At 41.4% G+C, this 18,276-nt stretch overlaps 8 protein-coding genes across 10 annotated transcripts; 5 read left to right on the top strand and 3 right to left on the bottom strand.

Moving 5' to 3' along the window:
* Positions 1-132: 132 nt before the first annotated feature.
* LOC119548038 (kinesin-like protein KIF21B) lies at positions 133-5,174 on the top strand. The gene is made up of 12 exons (XM_037855114.1): positions 133-280; positions 692-760; positions 905-1,043; positions 1,108-1,541; positions 1,603-2,173; positions 2,240-2,582; positions 2,656-2,787; positions 2,842-3,033; positions 3,092-3,294; positions 3,356-4,338; positions 4,427-4,508; positions 4,573-5,174. Exons 2-12 carry the CDS (start codon positions 705-707, stop codon positions 4,591-4,593), a joined length of 3,156 nt encoding a protein of 1,051 aa, XP_037711042.1. The 5' UTR covers positions 133-280; positions 692-704; the 3' UTR covers positions 4,594-5,174.
* Positions 5,175-6,128: 954 nt separating this feature from the next.
* LOC119547094 (replication factor C subunit 5) lies at positions 6,129-7,542 on the top strand. The gene is made up of 6 exons (XM_037853793.1): positions 6,129-6,269; positions 6,323-6,387; positions 6,446-6,896; positions 6,949-7,163; positions 7,223-7,300; positions 7,355-7,542. The coding sequence occupies exons 1-6, from the start codon at positions 6,232-6,234 to the stop codon at positions 7,504-7,506; spliced, it is 999 nt and encodes a 332-aa protein (XP_037709721.1). The 5' UTR covers positions 6,129-6,231; the 3' UTR covers positions 7,507-7,542.
* Positions 7,543-7,843: 301 nt separating this feature from the next.
* On the bottom strand, positions 7,844-9,635 carry LOC119546804 (PHD finger protein 7). The gene is made up of 2 exons (XM_037853383.1): positions 9,479-9,635; positions 7,844-9,410 (listed from the first exon to the last, which is right to left on the bottom strand). Exons 1-2 carry the CDS (start codon positions 9,590-9,592, stop codon positions 7,947-7,949), a joined length of 1,578 nt encoding a protein of 525 aa, XP_037709311.1. The 5' UTR covers positions 9,593-9,635; the 3' UTR covers positions 7,844-7,946.
* Positions 9,636-10,253: 618 nt separating this feature from the next.
* On the top strand, positions 10,254-12,319 carry LOC119548135 (WD repeat and FYVE domain-containing protein 2). Its single transcript, XM_037855231.1, has 6 exons — positions 10,254-10,555; positions 10,629-10,976; positions 11,188-11,300; positions 11,364-11,490; positions 11,553-11,749; positions 11,811-12,319. Exons 1-6 carry the CDS (start codon positions 10,395-10,397, stop codon positions 12,089-12,091), a joined length of 1,227 nt encoding a protein of 408 aa, XP_037711159.1. The 5' UTR covers positions 10,254-10,394; the 3' UTR covers positions 12,092-12,319.
* LOC119548136 (small nuclear ribonucleoprotein-associated protein B) lies at positions 12,308-13,414 on the bottom strand. Of its 2 annotated transcripts, none has more exons than XM_037855233.1 (2): positions 13,312-13,414; positions 12,308-12,967 (listed from the first exon to the last, which is right to left on the bottom strand). In XM_037855233.1, the coding sequence occupies exons 1-2, from the start codon at positions 13,312-13,314 to the stop codon at positions 12,371-12,373; spliced, it is 600 nt and encodes a 199-aa protein (XP_037711161.1). In that variant the 5' UTR covers positions 13,315-13,414; the 3' UTR covers positions 12,308-12,370. The 2 variants fall into 2 exon arrangements, with proteins under 2 accessions (XP_037711161.1, XP_037711162.1); XM_037855234.1 differs by lacking the exon at positions 13,312-13,414 and adding an exon at positions 13,034-13,162.
* Positions 13,415-13,908: 494 nt separating this feature from the next.
* LOC119547340 (ER lumen protein-retaining receptor) lies at positions 13,909-15,256 on the top strand. Of its 2 annotated transcripts, none has more exons than XM_037854152.1 (2): positions 13,909-14,150; positions 14,216-15,256. In XM_037854152.1, exon 2 carries the CDS (start codon positions 14,298-14,300, stop codon positions 14,934-14,936), a length of 639 nt encoding a protein of 212 aa, XP_037710080.1. In that variant the 5' UTR covers positions 13,909-14,150; positions 14,216-14,297; the 3' UTR covers positions 14,937-15,256. The 2 variants fall into 2 exon arrangements, with proteins under 2 accessions (XP_037710080.1, XP_037710079.1); XM_037854151.1 differs by having other exon boundaries at positions 13,912-14,145.
* A 154-nt stretch (positions 15,257-15,410) lies between these two features.
* On the top strand, positions 15,411-17,135 carry LOC119547339 (methionine aminopeptidase 1D, mitochondrial). Its single transcript, XM_037854149.1, has 3 exons — positions 15,411-16,109; positions 16,173-16,846; positions 16,902-17,135. Exons 1-3 carry the CDS (start codon positions 16,027-16,029, stop codon positions 17,096-17,098), a joined length of 954 nt encoding a protein of 317 aa, XP_037710077.1. The 5' UTR covers positions 15,411-16,026; the 3' UTR covers positions 17,099-17,135.
* On the bottom strand, positions 17,105-18,175 carry LOC119547341 (cilia- and flagella-associated protein 20). Its single transcript, XM_037854153.1, has 2 exons — positions 17,640-18,175; positions 17,105-17,571 (listed from the first exon to the last, which is right to left on the bottom strand). The coding sequence occupies exons 1-2, from the start codon at positions 17,913-17,915 to the stop codon at positions 17,248-17,250; spliced, it is 600 nt and encodes a 199-aa protein (XP_037710081.1). The 5' UTR covers positions 17,916-18,175; the 3' UTR covers positions 17,105-17,247.
* Positions 18,176-18,276: the final 101 nt, after the last annotated feature.

Genomic DNA, 18,276 nt, shown 5'->3' with positions numbered 1-18,276 from the left:
GCTTAAGGAATACCCATACCATTAACAATGCAGGAATACCCTATTCAATATACCAATTAATGGCAGGTGTGAACAGCCAACTGCAGCTTAAAATTAATCGGCCCGTGAACGGATTACCTCTGTTAGACCATATGTTATGTTATATGTTTGTGAGACGAGTCGAGTCGAAATATAAACACAACCGAGCAGAACTGTCCGTGTCTTATGAATTGAATCGGAAATAGCCGCTTTTATTATTTCATTTGCTTTGTTAGAAAGGAGGAAGTGCTTTATTTGATTGGTATGTAGCTTTGTTTTTACTCTATGCACATCAATTACGTTGGAGAATCGCACTTTTCCTATATTTAATTTCCATATGTATGTTTTTCTTGGTCAGCAACTTGTAGGCACATACATATGTATGTATGAGTACATAAACAAACATTTTTGCATTTGAATGTTTTAACTTAACTGACTTGTTGTTATAAAACTCCAAAATGAAATGTAATAATTAAACTCTAAAATGCATGTAGGCACAGGAAGGAATTAGGTATAACAAGATTTATGGGTAATTGTTACGTACATCTATGAACTTATTTTTTGCTGAATTAACCGTTTTGGTAGTAGTGACCTTGTAATTAAATATTTTTTGAAAACATGTATTTGCTAAGCCCGGAATTCCTTATAATTTAACTTATTATTATTGTTTTAGATCAACCTTCATTATGATTTCCGAAGTAGACCCCATAAATAAGGACAGTACAGTACGAGTTGCTGTCAGGTAAGATAAATATTTGTATTTTTACCATGTTTATAGACAGATAAATATAACTTACAAATTTTAAAGTACTTAATAAAATCCTCTGCATTACTTATTTAAATTCGGATGCTAGCCAAACATAAAATTATCTTTTTGGAATTTCAGAATCCGACCTCAAAACTCAAGAGAGCTGATAGATATGTGTCGCATTTGCACGACAGTAACCTTTGGAGAACCTCAGATTTTTCTTGGGTCGGACAAAGCCTTTACTTTCGACTATGTCTTTGATACTAATTCCAATCAGGTAAAGTTTAAAATTTAAATTTTTTTTATATTTTAATTAATTTCATAATGATTGGTAATTATAGTGTGATATATACTCGGAATGCGTGGAGCGGTTGGTGGATAGTACGCTGCATGGCTATAACGCCACCGTGCTGGCCTACGGACAAACCGGATCTGGCAAGACGTACACAATGGGCACTGGTTTCGACCATGAATCCGAATCATCCGAGTCCGTTCTGCTTGGCATTATTCCACGGGCGGTTCGCCACATATTTAGTGGTATCGAACAGCTTGAAGCTTTTGGCTCTGGCTCTGGCTCAGAACTCCCAGCGGCTGGTGGAAGTCCGCAGTTCAGTCTGGCTGTTCAATATATCGAACTATACAACGAGGAAATATTTGATCTATTGGACCCATACAACAAAAACAGCAATTTCAAGATACACGAAGATGCCACCGGACAAATAACAATATCTGGGGCTTCAATTAAGCCAATTTTCCAACCACAAGATGCCTTAAAGTATGCTAAATTCTTAAAACTTATTTCTAATGTGTAAATTTACTTTATATTTATTTTTTAGGTACCTTCAGCAAGGAGCTTTAGCTCGCACCACTGCTTCAACGAAAATGAACGATCAGTCCTCGCGATCTCACGCTTTGTTTACGATTTTCGTGCGCAGACAACGTTTACTTGCCCCGAATGATAATGTTTCGGATAACGATTTGGAAACCCTTACTTCCAAGTTTCACTTTGTTGATCTGGCTGGTTCCGAAAGGCTGAAAAGGACTCAGGCCACCGGCGAACGTGCTCGCGAGGGCATATCCATCAACTGCGGGCTACTCGCCCTGGGTAATTGCATTTCGGCGCTCGGAGACAAAGCTAAGAGAGCTTTGCACGTACCCTATCGAGACTCCAAATTGACCCGTCTTCTTCAGGACTCGTTGGGCGGCAATAGTCAGACCTTAATGATCGCCTGCGTGTCGCCAAGCGATCGAGACTTTATGGAAACATTGAATACCTTAAAGTACGCAAACCGCGCACGGAATATAAAAAACAAAGTTAAGCTTAACCAAGATCAGAGTTCTCGAACTATATCCCAGCTACGTAGGGAAATTGCTGCACTGCAGATGGAGTTATTAGAATACAAACAGGTGATATATTTATTTTGTTAGGGATTGAACTAATTTAGTAATTGAAAACATATTTATTTTCTACAGGGTAAGCTTGTGGTGGATTGCGAAGGAAACACAGCAATTTCGGATACATTTAATGAGAATACGTTGCTTATTTCGCAAAACAAACGACTGCAACAACGCCTTAAATTGCTACAAAACACAATTGCCACTTTGACTGAAAGGAATGCAGAACTGAAAATAAAATTGGATTCCAATAAGTGGACTAGTGATGATAGTTCTGATTTCGAAATAACGAAAGTGGTCGGACAATATATGCTGGAGATCGAACAACTCAAGACTCAACTAATTGAGTCTGAAGAACATCGAAAGCTAATGAAAATTTCATCCGCACACTCACCCAGAAACACCAAACCCGTATATGATGGTAAGTAATACGTGGGTAGCATATTTTTTCTGACTTTATTAATTGTTTTTGCATTTTTGTGACCCAAAACAAGGCGATATCATAGCCAAGGCTAAACGGGATTTGGAAAGGGAAAGGGAACTCTTGATGTCGCGTTCATTGCCAGGAGTACAAAATCAAAACGTTAGCTCCGAAGAAGCGGAGGCTGGCAGTAGCGACTCGGAAGGTAACCATACTTAAATATATTAAGCAATGGTAATAACCTAAAACATATTTACAGCGGAGGGGGTAGTAAAAGACTTGGAAGCCATAGATAACGATATCGAAATGAGAACCAAGCTAATTGAACAGTTGGAGCTGACCAATGAGAGATGCGAACTAATGCGAATGCAGTACGAAGAAAAACTATCCGTGTTGTATTGTAAAATCGAGAACACGCAAAAAGAACGAGACGATGTCTTGGCCAATATGGGTAAACATTTTTAATAAATAGAAGAGTTTCTTAATGTACAGCAATTCCCATTTCTTAGCTTCATCAGTATCAGTCCCGTCAAAGGATAGCTTGAAAAAAGTGAAGACAGATTATGAAGGCAGGATAAGCAACATGCAATTCGAGCTAAAGAAATTGCAGAATGCCCAGAGAGAACATCTTCGCCAACAGCAAAAACTCAAGTCCCACGAAGTCAAGATAAATACGCTGCGCAGCGAGCTAAATGAGCTAAAATTCACAAAAGTAAGTCCATACCTTTTAGTTTTGTACAAATTTACAATACCATTTGCTTTTTCCTTTGCAGGTAAAGTTAATGAAGAAGATGACGCAACAATCAAGCCGCCATAAAGAAGAGGACAGTCGCAAGTCCAAGGAAATTGCTCAGTTGCTAAAGGAACAGCGGCGCCAAAAAAATGCTGTAATAACTTTGGAAGCCAAAGTGAGTGCGAAGGAACAAATTCTGAAGCGAAAGACAGAGGAAGTTATTGCCCTTCGCAAGAGTCAAAGGGGCAAGTCAGGCCAAAGAGCACCTCCTCATTTAGCTTCGAAAATTGCCACGTTGGATGGTTTCACATCTCGAGCCGCAAGACATCGATGGGAAAAGTTATATCGCACAATATTAAACGCTGCCAGAAACAGACAGCTAATCACGCAGTTGGAAAAGGAGCTGGAACGACTCATATTGGAGCGGGAAAATCTCTCACGTGAGCTGAACATAATGGAAAACAGCTCAGGCGCCGAGAGGCGAACAGATGAGTTCAACGAAGTAGACAACCTAAAAACCAACATAAGCTATATTCAGGAGAACATAGAGCATGTACAGCAGGCTATAATGGAGTTCGAAGACACAAAAGACACTGTGCAGAGCGATCTTAATAAGATTCAGAGTCTGTTGGACGAGATCTTGGCCGTGCCGGAAGCGAAATTCATTCTTCAGAAGTTTTCCGACAGTTCCGTAGTAATGTCGTGCAACTTGGCCATTGCCGAATCCCGTTTGCAGGAGCAGGAATCGCTGCTTAAGGAAGCTAAGCAAGAAAATGACATTCAGCAGCAAATATTGCAACACTTCCTGTCGCAAAATAGTAATGTGCATATTGCTGACATATTTGATTCCTTAAATCTCAAAGGCAGTAACCTTATAAATAGTGTAAACCCGGGTTCTCAAAAGTCGTTAGTAAGCAATGCCACATATGACATCCCGCAAGACGACAAAATTTCAGACTCCATCCATGTGGAAATGCGCAGGACAACGAGTAGAAGTCCATCGCCGTTTGGAAATGCCGACACGTAAGAATAAAAAACAAAATTACCAAACCTATAATATTTAATTTCTCTGTTGAATATATATTTTGAAATGCATTCGTTTTTTTATTAGGTTTGACAAAAGCCCCAAAGTGCGTAGAAGGACTGCCAAGCGACAAGATCTTCTTTTTGGTGACATGGAACTTCCAGAACAGGTAAACGCTACTTATTTCGAAATTCCAATTACCTATTAAAGCAAAATATGATTTCATCCACCAGAACAATGATAAAATGACGTGATCAAGCATTCGAAGGTGAGGTCATTTAAAGCAAGCCGCAGTGGGAACTAAAATATTAAGTTATAACCTCTAGCGAACAAATAATCAAAAGACAGGGCCATTACTTTCGAAGGTAACCTAAACTAAGTTACTTTGTCCCCATTTCAAATCAAAATGAACTTTGTAATAGTTCTGTCCTTTGTACTGGCTTTCAAATCAAAAAAAACTTTTAACACAAAAAAGGGGGTGTTAAGAATAAGATGTACGGAAGATTAAGTAAAGAGCTCGTGCAATTGGTGTCTTCCCAGTTAACACTAATAAACAAATAATAGAAAATATAACAATAATATATTAATAAATTATTTTATTAGATATAGATCGATATATTACTTAAAAAATATACAAAATAAAACTTGACTTTAAATGCTCATTTAAGTGAGAAAGCTTAAGTTTTAAGGTTAAGTTTTATAACAAAATGTAGGGCCAACAAGAAAGCATGTAAAAAAGGAATTATTAAAAATTAATTTAGTAATTTTTGTGATTTTTTAAGCTTAATTTGTAAGTTGGCACCTTTTACATTGTATTCAAAATAAATAAAATATACAATAAAAAACAACAAAAATCGCAACATATCCCTGCAGGAAATATGTGAACTATTATTGAAAAACTGTGTTTGTACAACTAGTAAAAAGCAACTGGAATTTGTCTGGATACATTCAGGTTCGATTTTTTGTCGAAAAATATTAAAATGGTAAGAAAAAGAAAAACTCAACATCGGTATATGTGAATTCCATGATGGGACAGACATGTGTCTAGTTAACTGACCTGTCCCAACTATTATTTTTGTAGTACAAAAATGGTTTCCTGATGGGATAAATCAAGAACCGTAACTATTATAACTTGTTAAAAAATAAAATATTATTATATCCAATATTTATTTAATAAATTAAATGTAAGAAGTTGTGAAAGCGAACATTCCTTTGCAGTTAAAAAATTATGCTTTTTTATTGATTGATTTATCATTACTATTTATATAAAAAAAAAAAGTAATCAGCCCCACACCACGACAAGGTGGCATTCAACGAGTGTGATATATCCTAATATTTCCCATAATTTCTCTGACAGTTCCTATGGCAGCTACATGATGTAAACGTCCGATTTTTTATCCATTTCTATGGAAAATCTATTATTAAAAGAATAATATTCTCAATAGTTGAAAATAATATGTAAGAAAACACCGAAGCTTTATGTTTTTACATTATTTTTTCGATCATTTGTATGGAATCCTAGATTTTCCAATTTAGATAGACCTTTTTGTTTATTTTTAATTAGAGAAAAATATTAAAAAACGAATATAATTTTTAAAATTAATCTACGATTTAATGTTTTAATGACACAAATTTAAAAATATATTTTTTTCAATGCGTAAAAAATAAATTACTCGTATTCATTCCGCTCTTTGGCGCTGTTTTTGGGCTTTAGTTTTTACCTATGCTGAGATTAGTCGAATGCCCTTAACACTTTTCGATTTTGATTTGGCATTATTTGTCCGCTATCTTGACATTAATCGAACTATCGCTTTTTGCCGGCATTCCTGCGTCGAAATCGGCTTGTGTCCCCAGACCTTTTGCACTTTTAAAGAAATAAACAATTTGTAGCAATGACGGACACTAGTGGACCTGCAGTGCGCATGCCCTGGTAACTTGTAGTTATATCTTAGAGGTTCACAATTAATCTCTGACTATTTCCAGGGTTGAGAAATATCGTCCAAGTGGCTTAGAAGACTTGATATCACACGAAGAAATAATATCAACAAGTGAGCGCAAAAGCCTTGCCCATGACTCCATTTTGATAGTGTCTAAATTTACTTACAGTCACCCGCTTTATAAGTCGCAAGCAATTGCCCCATTTACTTTTTTACGGTCCACCTGGCACGGGAAAAACGAGCACAATATTGGCGTGCGCCCGTCAACTTTACTCGCCGCAGCAGTTCAAGTCCATGGTTTTGGAGCTCAATGCCTCGGATGACCGAGGAATCGGAATTGTGCGAGGTCAGATCCTTAACTTTGCCTCCACGCGTACCATATTCTGCGACACATTCAAACTGATCATTCTGGACGAGGCCGATGCCATGACCAACGATGCCCAGAACGCTCTGCGTCGTATCATCGAGAAATATACGGACAACGTGCGGTTCTGTGTGATTTGCAATTATCTGAGTAAAATCATTCCGGCCCTGCAGTCGCGTTGTACCCGCTTCCGATTCGCCCCATTATCTCAGGATCAGATGATGCCCCGCCTTGAAAAAATCATTGAAGCTGAAGCGTAAGTTTATAGACTCGTTATAGTTCGTTTTAATACTTTTCAATATTATTAGCGTTCAGATAACTGAGGATGGAAAACGGGCTCTACTTACTCTGGCAAAAGGCGATATGAGAAAGGTCCTGAACGTTCTGCAAAGTACCGTGATGGCATTTGATAAGGTCAACGAGGACAACGTCTACATGTGCGTGGGCTATCCGTTGAGGCAGGACATCGAACAGATTTTAAAGGCCCTGCTTTCTGGCAGCAGCTTGGAGGACTCGTTTAAAAGTATGGTTTTAATCGGAATTTCAAAGCACACAGTTTAAGTTTCTTTTCATTTTCCACAGCGGTCGAAAGTGCAAAGTATGCTAGAGGTCTCGCTTTGGAAGACATCATAACCGAACTGCATTTGTTTGTTATGAGGCGTAAGTGACTTACTATATCATCCTGATTTCAAGTTATTTATGTATTTTCAACAGTTGAACTGCCAATGTCCGTCATGAACAAACTTATTGTCAAGCTGGCACAAATCGAAGAACGATTGGCCAAAGGATGTACTGAAGTTGCCCAAACGGCTGCCCTGGTGGCCGCCTTCTTCATTTGCCGGGATATGGTATCAATGGAGAAGTAATGCAAATGTAGTTTACAACAGTAGTATAAACATATTAATAAATAATACAAAAATATATAAAAATGTTCTTATCCCTTATGAGCATTATGAGGATTGGTTAATTAATTCAAGGATTGAATCAGGTTTCTGTGGGTCTTACAGTTCTGGATTGAGATAATATATAACTCAAATATGTATCCAAAAGAAAAGCAGATTGCCTGCGGAGCGCTTTAGAGATAACTTGAATTTTTAAACGCCTTTTTCCCTTTTTACGATATGCCAAAATAAAAAACACTTGAATTTATATATTACATTTACTACGAAATTAAACAAACTTAATATTTTCAATACCTTTATATGATAAAGTATATGGCTTTGATCGGAAAATAAGTATATATAATGGCTGGCTTTTCATAATAACAATGTAACGTTATGGCCTCAATCCGAACGTATAAGAGATTTCAGTTCCGTTCAGGTTTTGATTTAAGCATTTGGTGGAACCTATCGATCTGGCCGAAGATGCCGGTGTCCTTGTCACGACACCACACATCGTCTGGTGTTATCTTCACGCGCTGCAATGCTTTCTGTGATTTGTCCTGGATGCGGGGGTCGTCGTCGTTGAATCGCAATACGCAGGAACCAGTGCACTTTCCCACGCATGTGCCCTGTTCAAACTCGTAGATGACCAGGTAGAAGAAGGGCTCTTCGGCGAAGCGGAAGTACCTCTTTAGCACTAGTAAGGTATTAGGATCCTCTTTCAGCTCAGGCTCTGGAGAGACTGGAGTGTTGACTGCTGACTGTGGCTGTGGCGAGTCAGGACTATTGACTTCTATCTCCGATTGTGGCGAGTCAAGAAAGTTGGTTGCTAACACTGGCAAGTCAGGACTCACGATTGGAGACTGTGACTGTGGGGAGTCCAGAATCTCGATTATAGACGGTTCGATATTTGGTGGTGGAGTCTCACTCGTGGCCTTGGTTTGCAACTGGCTGGCGATCACAGTGATGTTACTTGAATTGGAACTCGTGTCGTAGTCGTCGTCGTCGGAAAAGATAGGAGCCTGGGTATCGGGCAGAGCCGGGATTTCCGGGCCAATTTTCTTCACGTAAAAGGAGGAATTCACGTTGCCCTCGGCGCCAGTGATGGAGGCATTCGAACTGCGCGCCGGCCGTTCGGCGATATTTCTTTCCAGTTCCAGGCAAGTGGAGCACTTGAATTCGGTGGGCTGTGTTCCCTTGGACATTCGCATGGTGCCTGCCAGGCACTTGGTATGTGCGCCCATGCAGCCGCACAATTTGCAGGACAGAATCACCCAGGAGGATTTGTTATAAAACCTGCCATTAGGGCACAGACAGTTGCTCTCGCCGCACCGTAAGTTGCGGTCGTGGAGCTCCCTGTAGGCATTCCGCTGCTTCTCCCACAAGGCATCGCGATCCGGCACGAATACCGACTGCAGGCGTATCGAGTCCCGGAAACTCTTCGACCGACACCAAATGCAGCGCAAGTAATATCCGGAGGTCAGGGCGTAACGTCGCATGCACGACTTATGGGCGAATCCCCGGCGACAGCAGTCCCCGTAGGTAATTTGGAACATTTTGAACACCAGGATCGGAACTAAGCATATGTCGCACAGACGTTGCTGGGGCGGATTGGCCAATACTTCCCGCTTGTAGTCATCCATCGGTACGCAGGAGTCGCAGTAGCTGTGGTACATGCCAGTGAACTCGAAGGCACACTGATTGTTCAGTCCACACTTCAAGTGGAAGAACACCCGGCAGCCATGGCACTGGATACTGGCCGACATCTGCTGGCAGTAGTAGCACTTCCGCTTCCTTGCGGCGGCCGCCTCCTCGCGGATGTCGCGCATCAGGAAGCCCAGGATTCCACTGGAATCGCTGCCGCGCTGCGGCAAATTGGTTGAGAGGAGCTGGCGGAAACGAATCGGGGAACCAACATTACTGGGTGATCTCTCGACTGACAAATGGGGACCCTTACCAGGCAATAGTAGTGCACGTGCAGCTGCCTTGAGACCATCCACTCGCCGTAGACCACCTCATCGTTGTCTTCAAATTGACATATTTCGCACTTTGCCTGTTGTTTTCCCTCCATTTTAAAACTGACCGCTTATCCGGAGCTAGCCAGATTAGAGTGACCGAAATTCTACTATTGATATTTTCCTCAATCGAAAACATGATTGAAGAAAATCTTTGGAAGAGCTTCAACTGATGGAGAAAGCTTACGGTGGTTTTTAACTGATCACAAATATTTTCTAGAATGGCGTATAATTATATCAAAATGACTTTAAAAATATTTAGATGATCTTTAATTTTTTGAGGAAACTACATTTGTACCTTCTTGTCCCAAAGAAGGGAAGAAATGTTATTAAAATTAAAACGAAAATGAACGAGAAGGAGATGTATCATTGGTAATCAGTTATAAAAACCACAAAAATACAAATTAAAGTATTATTTCTGATTTATAATTCACTTTTATGTGTAATTAAATCTTCTTTTTTAAGCAAAAGATTAGGCTTTTATTTTTTTGAAAATAAATTTTGTATGTTTTTTCTATGATTAGGTTAATAACAAAAAAATTAAACAAGTTAATATTTATTTAACAATTAACACCTCATTTTTTATAGTAACAATATTTACTTAACACGTCATGTTTCTTGTTCCGATTCCTCTGTTCCGCAGGCAAACTGAACTTGGCGGTGCTATCTGGACGAGCTTTACAAAAACAGTTTAGTATAGTATATTTTACATTAAACAAAATATCACTGTTTCGTTAATTGATTGTGAATCACGTATACCGATTCATATCTCCAAGCACTGCAAATCTGTTGTTTTGACCAACATTAGCTCCGCGAGCGTAAAATTGGGCGTATCAGGCTGGTTCCACCCAAGATAATATGGCTGCCGAAATAAAACCAGCGCAGCGGACCAACAATGATCGCTTTAACACATCCAAGAAGCCGGAATTGCTGAGTAAGCTGGAGGGCAGTAGCGACGATGTGAACGCAGCCATCCTAATTCCAGGCGAAAACGGCGTAATTAGCGTTTCAGATGACAAGTGTGTGGTCAAGCCCCTTAAATATGTATAATTATTTTGTGATTACCCCTGCTTATTAATGTTTTCCTGTTAGAACCGTTCGAGTTTGGTTGAAGCGCGACTCAGGCCAATATTGGCCCAGTATTTGCCAGTATATGCCTTCCGGCTGCACGGCCATCGAGTACGTCCCGGATTCCCGGCACTTGTACGTCGGCCAGGAGAACGGCACAGTCACCCAGTACGCCCTGTCCGAAGACTGCAATCGCCTGTCCTTCTTGCGGGATTACTTGTCGCATCAGGCCCGAGTGGTAGCAGTGGTCTTCTCGAGAACCCACAAGTGGGTCCTCTCCGCAGGCAAAGATAAGCAGTTCGCCTATCATTGCACGGAGAGCGGTAAACGGGTGGGCGGATACAACTTTGAGACACCATGTACAGCTCTCCAGTAAGTATGATAAATCGGGGGATGCGACATGGGATATAAGATAGCGGGTCGTTTAATTTGATTAAACTGTCCCCTATATCTAAGCTTCTCTTTCCAATTGTCTCCAAACTTGCTGTAGAATTCAAAATGTTTATTATATATATATTTTCCATAAATTGAATTCTTTGATTTGAAAATATCTATTTATATACAAAATCTAATCTACCTTTAGGTTTGATGCATTAGCCAAGTACGCGTTCATTGGCGACCACGCTGGGCAAATCACAATGCTGCGGTGTGATGTTCAAGGAGTTCAGCTGATTACCACTTTCAAAGGACATACAGGTAAACAACCCGCAAAATAATTGTAATAATTACTTAAGTGTATACAAATTGGCCACGTTCTAGCGGAAATCCGGTGCCTCAGATGGGTGGAAGGACCCCAGCTCTTATTTAGCGGAGCTTGCGATCAGTCCGTAATAGTTTGGGATGTCGGTGGCAAACGTGGCACTATCTACGAACTGCAGGGACATAGGTAGCTAAAAGCCTCAACAACATTCGAAAAGCATTTACTTATCTGTACTTCCGTTCATGCAGCAACAAAGTTACTGCCCTGTCCTACGCCAACCAAACTCAACAACTGATAAGCTGTGGCGAAGACTCTGTTGTTGTTTTCTGGGAAATGAATGCGATGCGGAAAGAAGTTCCTGGCTGGGTGGAGAGCAACAACTGTCAGCTTTGCTCCAGGCCATTCTTCTGGAACTTCCGCTCCATGATGGATCAAAAGCAGCTAGGTAAGGCAAATGCCAGACTATTGAGTTACTGGATATTCCAACACGCATCTGTCACCCACAGGAATACGGCAGCATCATTGTCGCCATTGCGGCAAAGCCGTGTGCGACAACTGTTCAACCAATCGTATTAACATACCCATTATGGGCTTCGAGTTTGATGTTCGTACCTGTGATCCGTGCTACAAACAACTTCAGACCGTCGAGCGCCCCTCGCTGGCCTCATTCAATGACGCCAAGCACTCTATTGTGTACATGGACCTCGACGAGGACCGCAAGCGCCTGTTGACAGTGGGCCAGGACAGGCTCATCAAGATCTGGGATCTTTCCAACATCTGGGCATAAAACATCCTGTACGCACACGAATTAGATCCAAGTCGACGTACCAAAGGTATAATCATTCACGAGGCGTTTCGGTATTAACTGGAAACACCTAATAAAGGAGCGATGTGGTTGGCAACGAAAAAATCCAGCCCCTGCTAGGTTCTCATATATTCGATGTAAAGCAATAATCATTGTATGTACGTATGCTTACATTAAACACAGAAATACAAGAATCCATCGATACAAAAATTTGGTGTTTTATTGTTTTCTAAGTGAGTTTTATTAGCTTGTACTGTATACCTAATAACCACCCCTGCCCGGTGGTGGTGCTCCGCGGATCATGCTTGGCGGCGGACCACGCATCGGTGGAGGAGCTCCGCGTCCCATGTTGCCCGGCATCGAGGGCATGCCTCCGGGAATCATGCCCGGTGGCGGGGCTCCCATCATCGGAGCACGGGGCACTCCCCGTCCCATCGGAGCCATGTGCTGCTGGGCGGGTCCGCCCACGCCTCTCACAGGTCCTTGGAGACCCGCTGGCACAGCGGACATGTTGATGGGCACTCCTCGTCCGGCCACACGACCGATGCCCGGGCCAGGAGCTGCTCCCGGAATGGGAACTCGGGGCAGACCCTCCTCCGGCGGCGGAGGTCCTTCCACCGTCAGGGAAACTATGTTCTCGCCGCGCAGCAGTACAAAACCCAGAACTCGCTTTTCCTCGCGCTCCGGCACTTTGGAATTCTTCGAACGGATCTTCCTGAACTCCTCGCAATCACCGAGGATCAAATTCATGTGCTTGTCGAACGCCTTGAAGGTCCCGATGAAGGTCCGGGAATCCTGTAGGACGATTCGCACCCGATAATTCAGGTGCTGAATCATTTTGTTGTTCTTGCCGATGGTCTGAAATAAAAAATGGGTTTTAGTTGTGAAATCTAAGCCGCGCCATTTTTGTATATTAATGTGGACCATTATAAGAAAGCCGGTGTATGTTCAGTAATTAAGAGACACAACGATTTGTAAACTAAAAGTCTGAATGTATCTCAAATAATTGAAAACAAGACTAATCTGTAATTTGCGAAACAATTTGTTTTATTTTTCGCATGCATGTGTGTATGCATGTATGTATCAATGTAAATACGGAACCCTAACCGCGAAAGTAATATACGAGAAACTTAAGAATCTTGAAAGAACTAAGGAAGAACGAATAAACAGTTCGCGAAGCTTTAAAAAATATTCTTACTCACCATTTTGTATGATTTCTATTATAATTTAACCGCTGGTAAATAAAATAGATGCCGGAACCTCAGCACGGCGTTTTTCGATAGGCATCAAGAATAAATCGATAGTGAATGCGGTATTTTACATTTTCTAGTATATTAAAATAGAGCCTATCGAATATGCTTGTATCGAATAAAACAAAAAATTTTTATTTAAAAATTAAGTGTTATATAACAACCCCGTGCCATTATACAACAAATAGGTATATGCATTATTTTCGTGAAAACACTGGATATTTATGTTAGCTACTATAGTATCAAATATGATAATATTTCTTAAATTTAGTGATTGTCCCGAGAACATATTTTAAATATACCAAAAAATTATATAAAATAAAACAAAGTACATTTTTTAATTTTTGATTTTGTAACTGGTATTATAAAATTGAAAAATGTTTTTTTTTTGCAATCGAAACCCAGGGTTCTTTTATTTATAAGGGATAGCAATGTTTTAAAGCTTCATAGTACGAATAGTCCATAGCAAGGTAACCTTTTTTACATCAAATGTTGACAGTACAGCACAAAATCGTCAAAAAAACAGCCAGCATTTACAATTTTTATACTCCATCCCATCACACCCAATGTTCTTAGGGGTTATCGAATACTCCTCCAGCACAGAACGAGTGCCAGCCCTGAATAAATGTGTAACGTCGGAACCACGACTCACTGTTCACATGCGGCCACGTCATTTGAACTCTCTTCGGTTCTCTCATTTATGCTGACATTCTGAGAAGTTTTTTGAGGAAGCGGCAAAGCGCTCCGTTTTTTACTCGTTGGCAAATTAGGCGAAAAGTAATTTTGGTAACGTATGCAGCCACCACACCGCTGGAAAACACCCATTGTTATAGAATGCCTTCCGATTTCCACTTAGGGGTGCGTTCTAACACGCAGCAAAGAGGCAGAAGGAAAAGGAAAAACGCCAAACAACAGACAAGTCGACGGATAAGATCAGGATGAATATTTTCCGATTTGCTGGGGATCTCTCGCATGTGTTTGCCATTATAATACTGCTGCTGAAGATATGGAAGACCCGCTCGTGCGCCGGCATATCGGGCAAGTCGCAGATCCTGTTCGCAGTGGTCTACCTGACGCGCTACCTGGACCTCTTCACCACCTACGTGAGCCTGTACAACTCGGTGATGAAGGTGCTCTTCTTGGCCACGTCCGGTGCCACGGTGTACCTGATGTACGTCAAGTTTAAGGCCACCTACGACCACAACCACGACTCCTTCCGCATCGAATTCCTGCTGGTGCCGTGCGCCCTGCTCTCGCTGGTGATCAACCACGAGTTTACGGTCATGGAGGTGCTCTGGACCTTCTCCATCTACCTGGAATCGGTGGCCATCCTGCCGCAGCTCTTCCTGGTCAGCAGAACCGGCGAGGCCGAGTCCATCACGAGCCACTACCTCTTCGCCCTGGGATCGTACCGCGCCCTCTACTTGCTCAACTGGGTCTACCGGTACATGGTCGAGTCGCACTACGACCTCATCGCGATCTTCGCCGGAGTGGTCCAGACCGTGTTGTACTGCGACTTCTTCTACTTATACATTACCAAAGTTCTTAAGGGCAAGAAGCTACAGCTGCCGGCATAAGTGCGTGAATGTGGGGCATTTGTTTATTGGTACACATCATCAGTCGAGGTCGAAGTAAACAAACGATGAATCCACGGGCCGTTTGACAACGCGTATTTAGTTCATATTATACAAAAGATACAGATATCGAGAGAAGCGCTTAAGTTGTAATTATTTTATGAGAAATAAACCGAAAATCGGAAGTCAAACTATCTTGCAATAACGACAGCGTACATTGGAAATGTAACAAATGTACTAATCTCCGTTTTCCGGCCGTCACAAATTTTCAAATCCAAAAATATTAAAAACAGTACTCCAGTACGAGATAACTTTATAATTAACCACTAAACATGTTTTCTCTTTTAAGCGGCGGGCTAATTGATCCACAACAATATCACAAGAGGTCATAGATTTCTTTGTCTAATTTAGAATTAAATGATATCCATATAATAGCTTCTAAGCCGACTGTATCCTAAAATTTCGAGTTAGATTAAGTCTTATTGTTTCTCTGATCGTAAAATTAGTGATGAGCGATGTCAACATACAGTATACATATTTTGAATAACTGGCTGCAGGATCGTAGAAACTCCGTCTGCTAGATATTTTGCACAATTTTATTGAATTCCAAATAGATGTATTACATTCTGCCACACCCTTTTCGCCTTGCACGCTTCGTAGTCATACCAACAAAACTGAAATTTAATTTAAAAGTTAATCCTTTACAAAACCAATACAAATATAATGTGGCATAACAATATTTTAAACATTTTTGCAGATATATTATAAACAAAGAAAATTTAATAAAAGCATTTTCTTTTATTTATGTTGTGAAAACGTACTTTTAAATAATCTAGGTAAAAAGAGTTCCATAAAACGTTATTTCGATATATTAAAACTATTTTAAAATTCGCAATATCAATAATTATTGGATATTTTGAATTTGGAAACCTTGTTTAACATTCTTTGAGGTTGTTTTACAAGCTAATTACTAATGTACGGACCGGTTCCTTTATCACACACATTTTAGGGAATACCACTGATAATCAGCTGTTTAAAACAAATATATATGAAAACGGTCACACTGCAGTTCATGTAATCAAAACAAAACAAAATGGGGAGAATGGCGCTATTTCACCGGTTAATGGCCCAAAAAACCACAGCCAGGAACTTTTTTCAATTCGGAAAAGCCAAGGGGTATGGTTCGAGTTTGTTCTCCTAATCTGATTAAAAATTCATTCAAACCGGTTGTTCTTACAGAGATACCGGCAAATATGAACAGATTATTTCACCCGGCCTGGTCTCCCCGGAACGCGGTGTTCCCAAAGACATCGAAAAGCCACCGTACTACTTTGAAAATATGCCACCAGGCAACACCCTGGGATCCCCAGAAATCAAAACCCAAGCTCAGATAGATGCAATGCGAGTGAGCGGGAAACTGGCGGCCCGAATATTACGGGAATGCGGTAAATTGGCAACAGTTGGAAGAACAACCGACGAGATTGACGCCTTTGCACACGGTAGAATTATTGAATCCAAGGCCTATCCCTCACCCCTGAGATACGCCGGATTCCCAAAGTCTATCTGCACTTCCATCAACAACATAGCCTGCCACGGTATCCCAGATGACCGCCAGTTGGCCAACGGGGATATTATCAATATCGATGTCACAGTCTTTTTGAATGGCTACCATGGCGACTGTTCGAAAACCTTTCTAGTGGGCGAGGTGGACGAGCGGGGGAGCTTCCTTGTGGAAGCCACGAAATCCTGTTTGGATCAGTGCATTTCGCTGTGTGCCCCTGGCGTGGAATTCAATGAGATTGGAAAGTTTATACAGAGCTATTGCGACGAAAGAGGGCTCGAGTCGATTGCGGCTTTTATAGGACACGGTATCGGAAGCTATTTCCACGGTCCCCCGGAGATATTTCACTATTGTAAGATGGCTTCAACTAGAAAACTGGTTTTCCATTGTTAATATATAATTCACAGACAACGAGTTCCCCGGAAAGATGCAGCCTGGCATGACCTTCACCATCGAACCCATTCTATCCCTGGGCGGGCCAGATATAGGGGTGCTGGAAGATGGCTGGACGGCGATTAGCTTGGATGGCTCCCGTAGCGCCCAGTTTGAGCACACCATTCTGATCACCGAGACCGGAACGGAGATACTTACAAGAGAGGAATAGGATCGCTTTATGTACATGATGAATTTTTATTCGTGATTCCCATAAAGTGTTAAATGAGTGTTGGATGGCAGTCTTGTGCATTTTGTGCCGTTGTAATCGTCGACTCCGAAGGGTTAGGTGCTCTAATTGATTAAAGAAGCATTCAGCATTTAGCTACAAATAGCGTTGGACTTCTGCACCGGCTTCTGAATGGGAAGGAAGAGCTTGAACTCCGGCGGCAGCTCGTCCTCCGAGTAGAGGCGATCGGAGAAGTAGACGCGTCTGATGCGGCAGTTTGCATGGATCTGTACACGGAGTGTCTCCACATAGTTCGTGCCATATGCGCGACGGGTGAAGTCGGACAAGTTGAACTGAATCTGGTTCCATCCCTCGTCCAATCGCATGGGCATGGTGCAAATGAATGGCTTGACACGAGTTGTCGACTGGTAGTTACTGGCCCTGAACCTTCGCCGCACGTTTTTGTCATCCAGAACCTGTTTAGGGGAGGAGATCAAGGAGTTACTGGCTTCTGGACGGTAGATCTCAGCATGTCGGAGCTTACCTGAACTTCAAAAGTAAAATACTTCTTCATGTTCTTGATGATCATAACTAGGAATGGCAGTTTGATGCCCAGCGTCTTCTTCGGATCCGCCGGACATGTTATAAACGTGGTGCTAACGTTGGTGCCGACTATCTCAAGAACGAGGCTCTGTATGTCGTTGTCGGTGATCCGCTTTATGTGCCCATTGCGCACTTTCTTGTCCCACAGCTGCAGAGGCTTCGAGCCAATACTGTACAGAATCGATAGGAATCCTGATTGGAAAGTGTTCTTGAACATGTCGCGACTGCAGTGTTGTTGCCGGTTTGCCTTTGCCCACAGATATAATAGTCTCTTGGAAATTTATATAGGGCCAGTTAAGGTTGGCCAATAATTTTTGCACCGGAACTCGTACAAACTACGGACATCAATACAGAACTATACTATTTTTTCATGTCAATAATTTTGTTTAGCATGGCATGCTGTTGTTGCCATAACAATAAGCAATAGAATAGGGTTGGAAACTATCTAATTGTTTGAAAACGCCTGTACGTTTATGCGACGTTTGAAATTGCGAAAGGAGATTCTTCGGGTTAGCATACCGGCGTTCGAGGTTTCTGTTATGAAAAATATCTTTTTGGAACGGTGGAAAGAAACGGAA

This window comes from Drosophila subpulchrella, chromosome 2L, assembly GCF_014743375.2.
Source record: "Drosophila subpulchrella strain 33 F10 #4 breed RU33 chromosome 2L, RU_Dsub_v1.1 Primary Assembly, whole genome shotgun sequence".
Taxonomy (NCBI): domain Eukaryota; kingdom Metazoa; phylum Arthropoda; class Insecta; order Diptera; family Drosophilidae; genus Drosophila; species Drosophila subpulchrella.
Note: the sequence above shows the minus strand (reverse complement) of the source record. Positions and strands in the feature narration are given on the sequence as shown.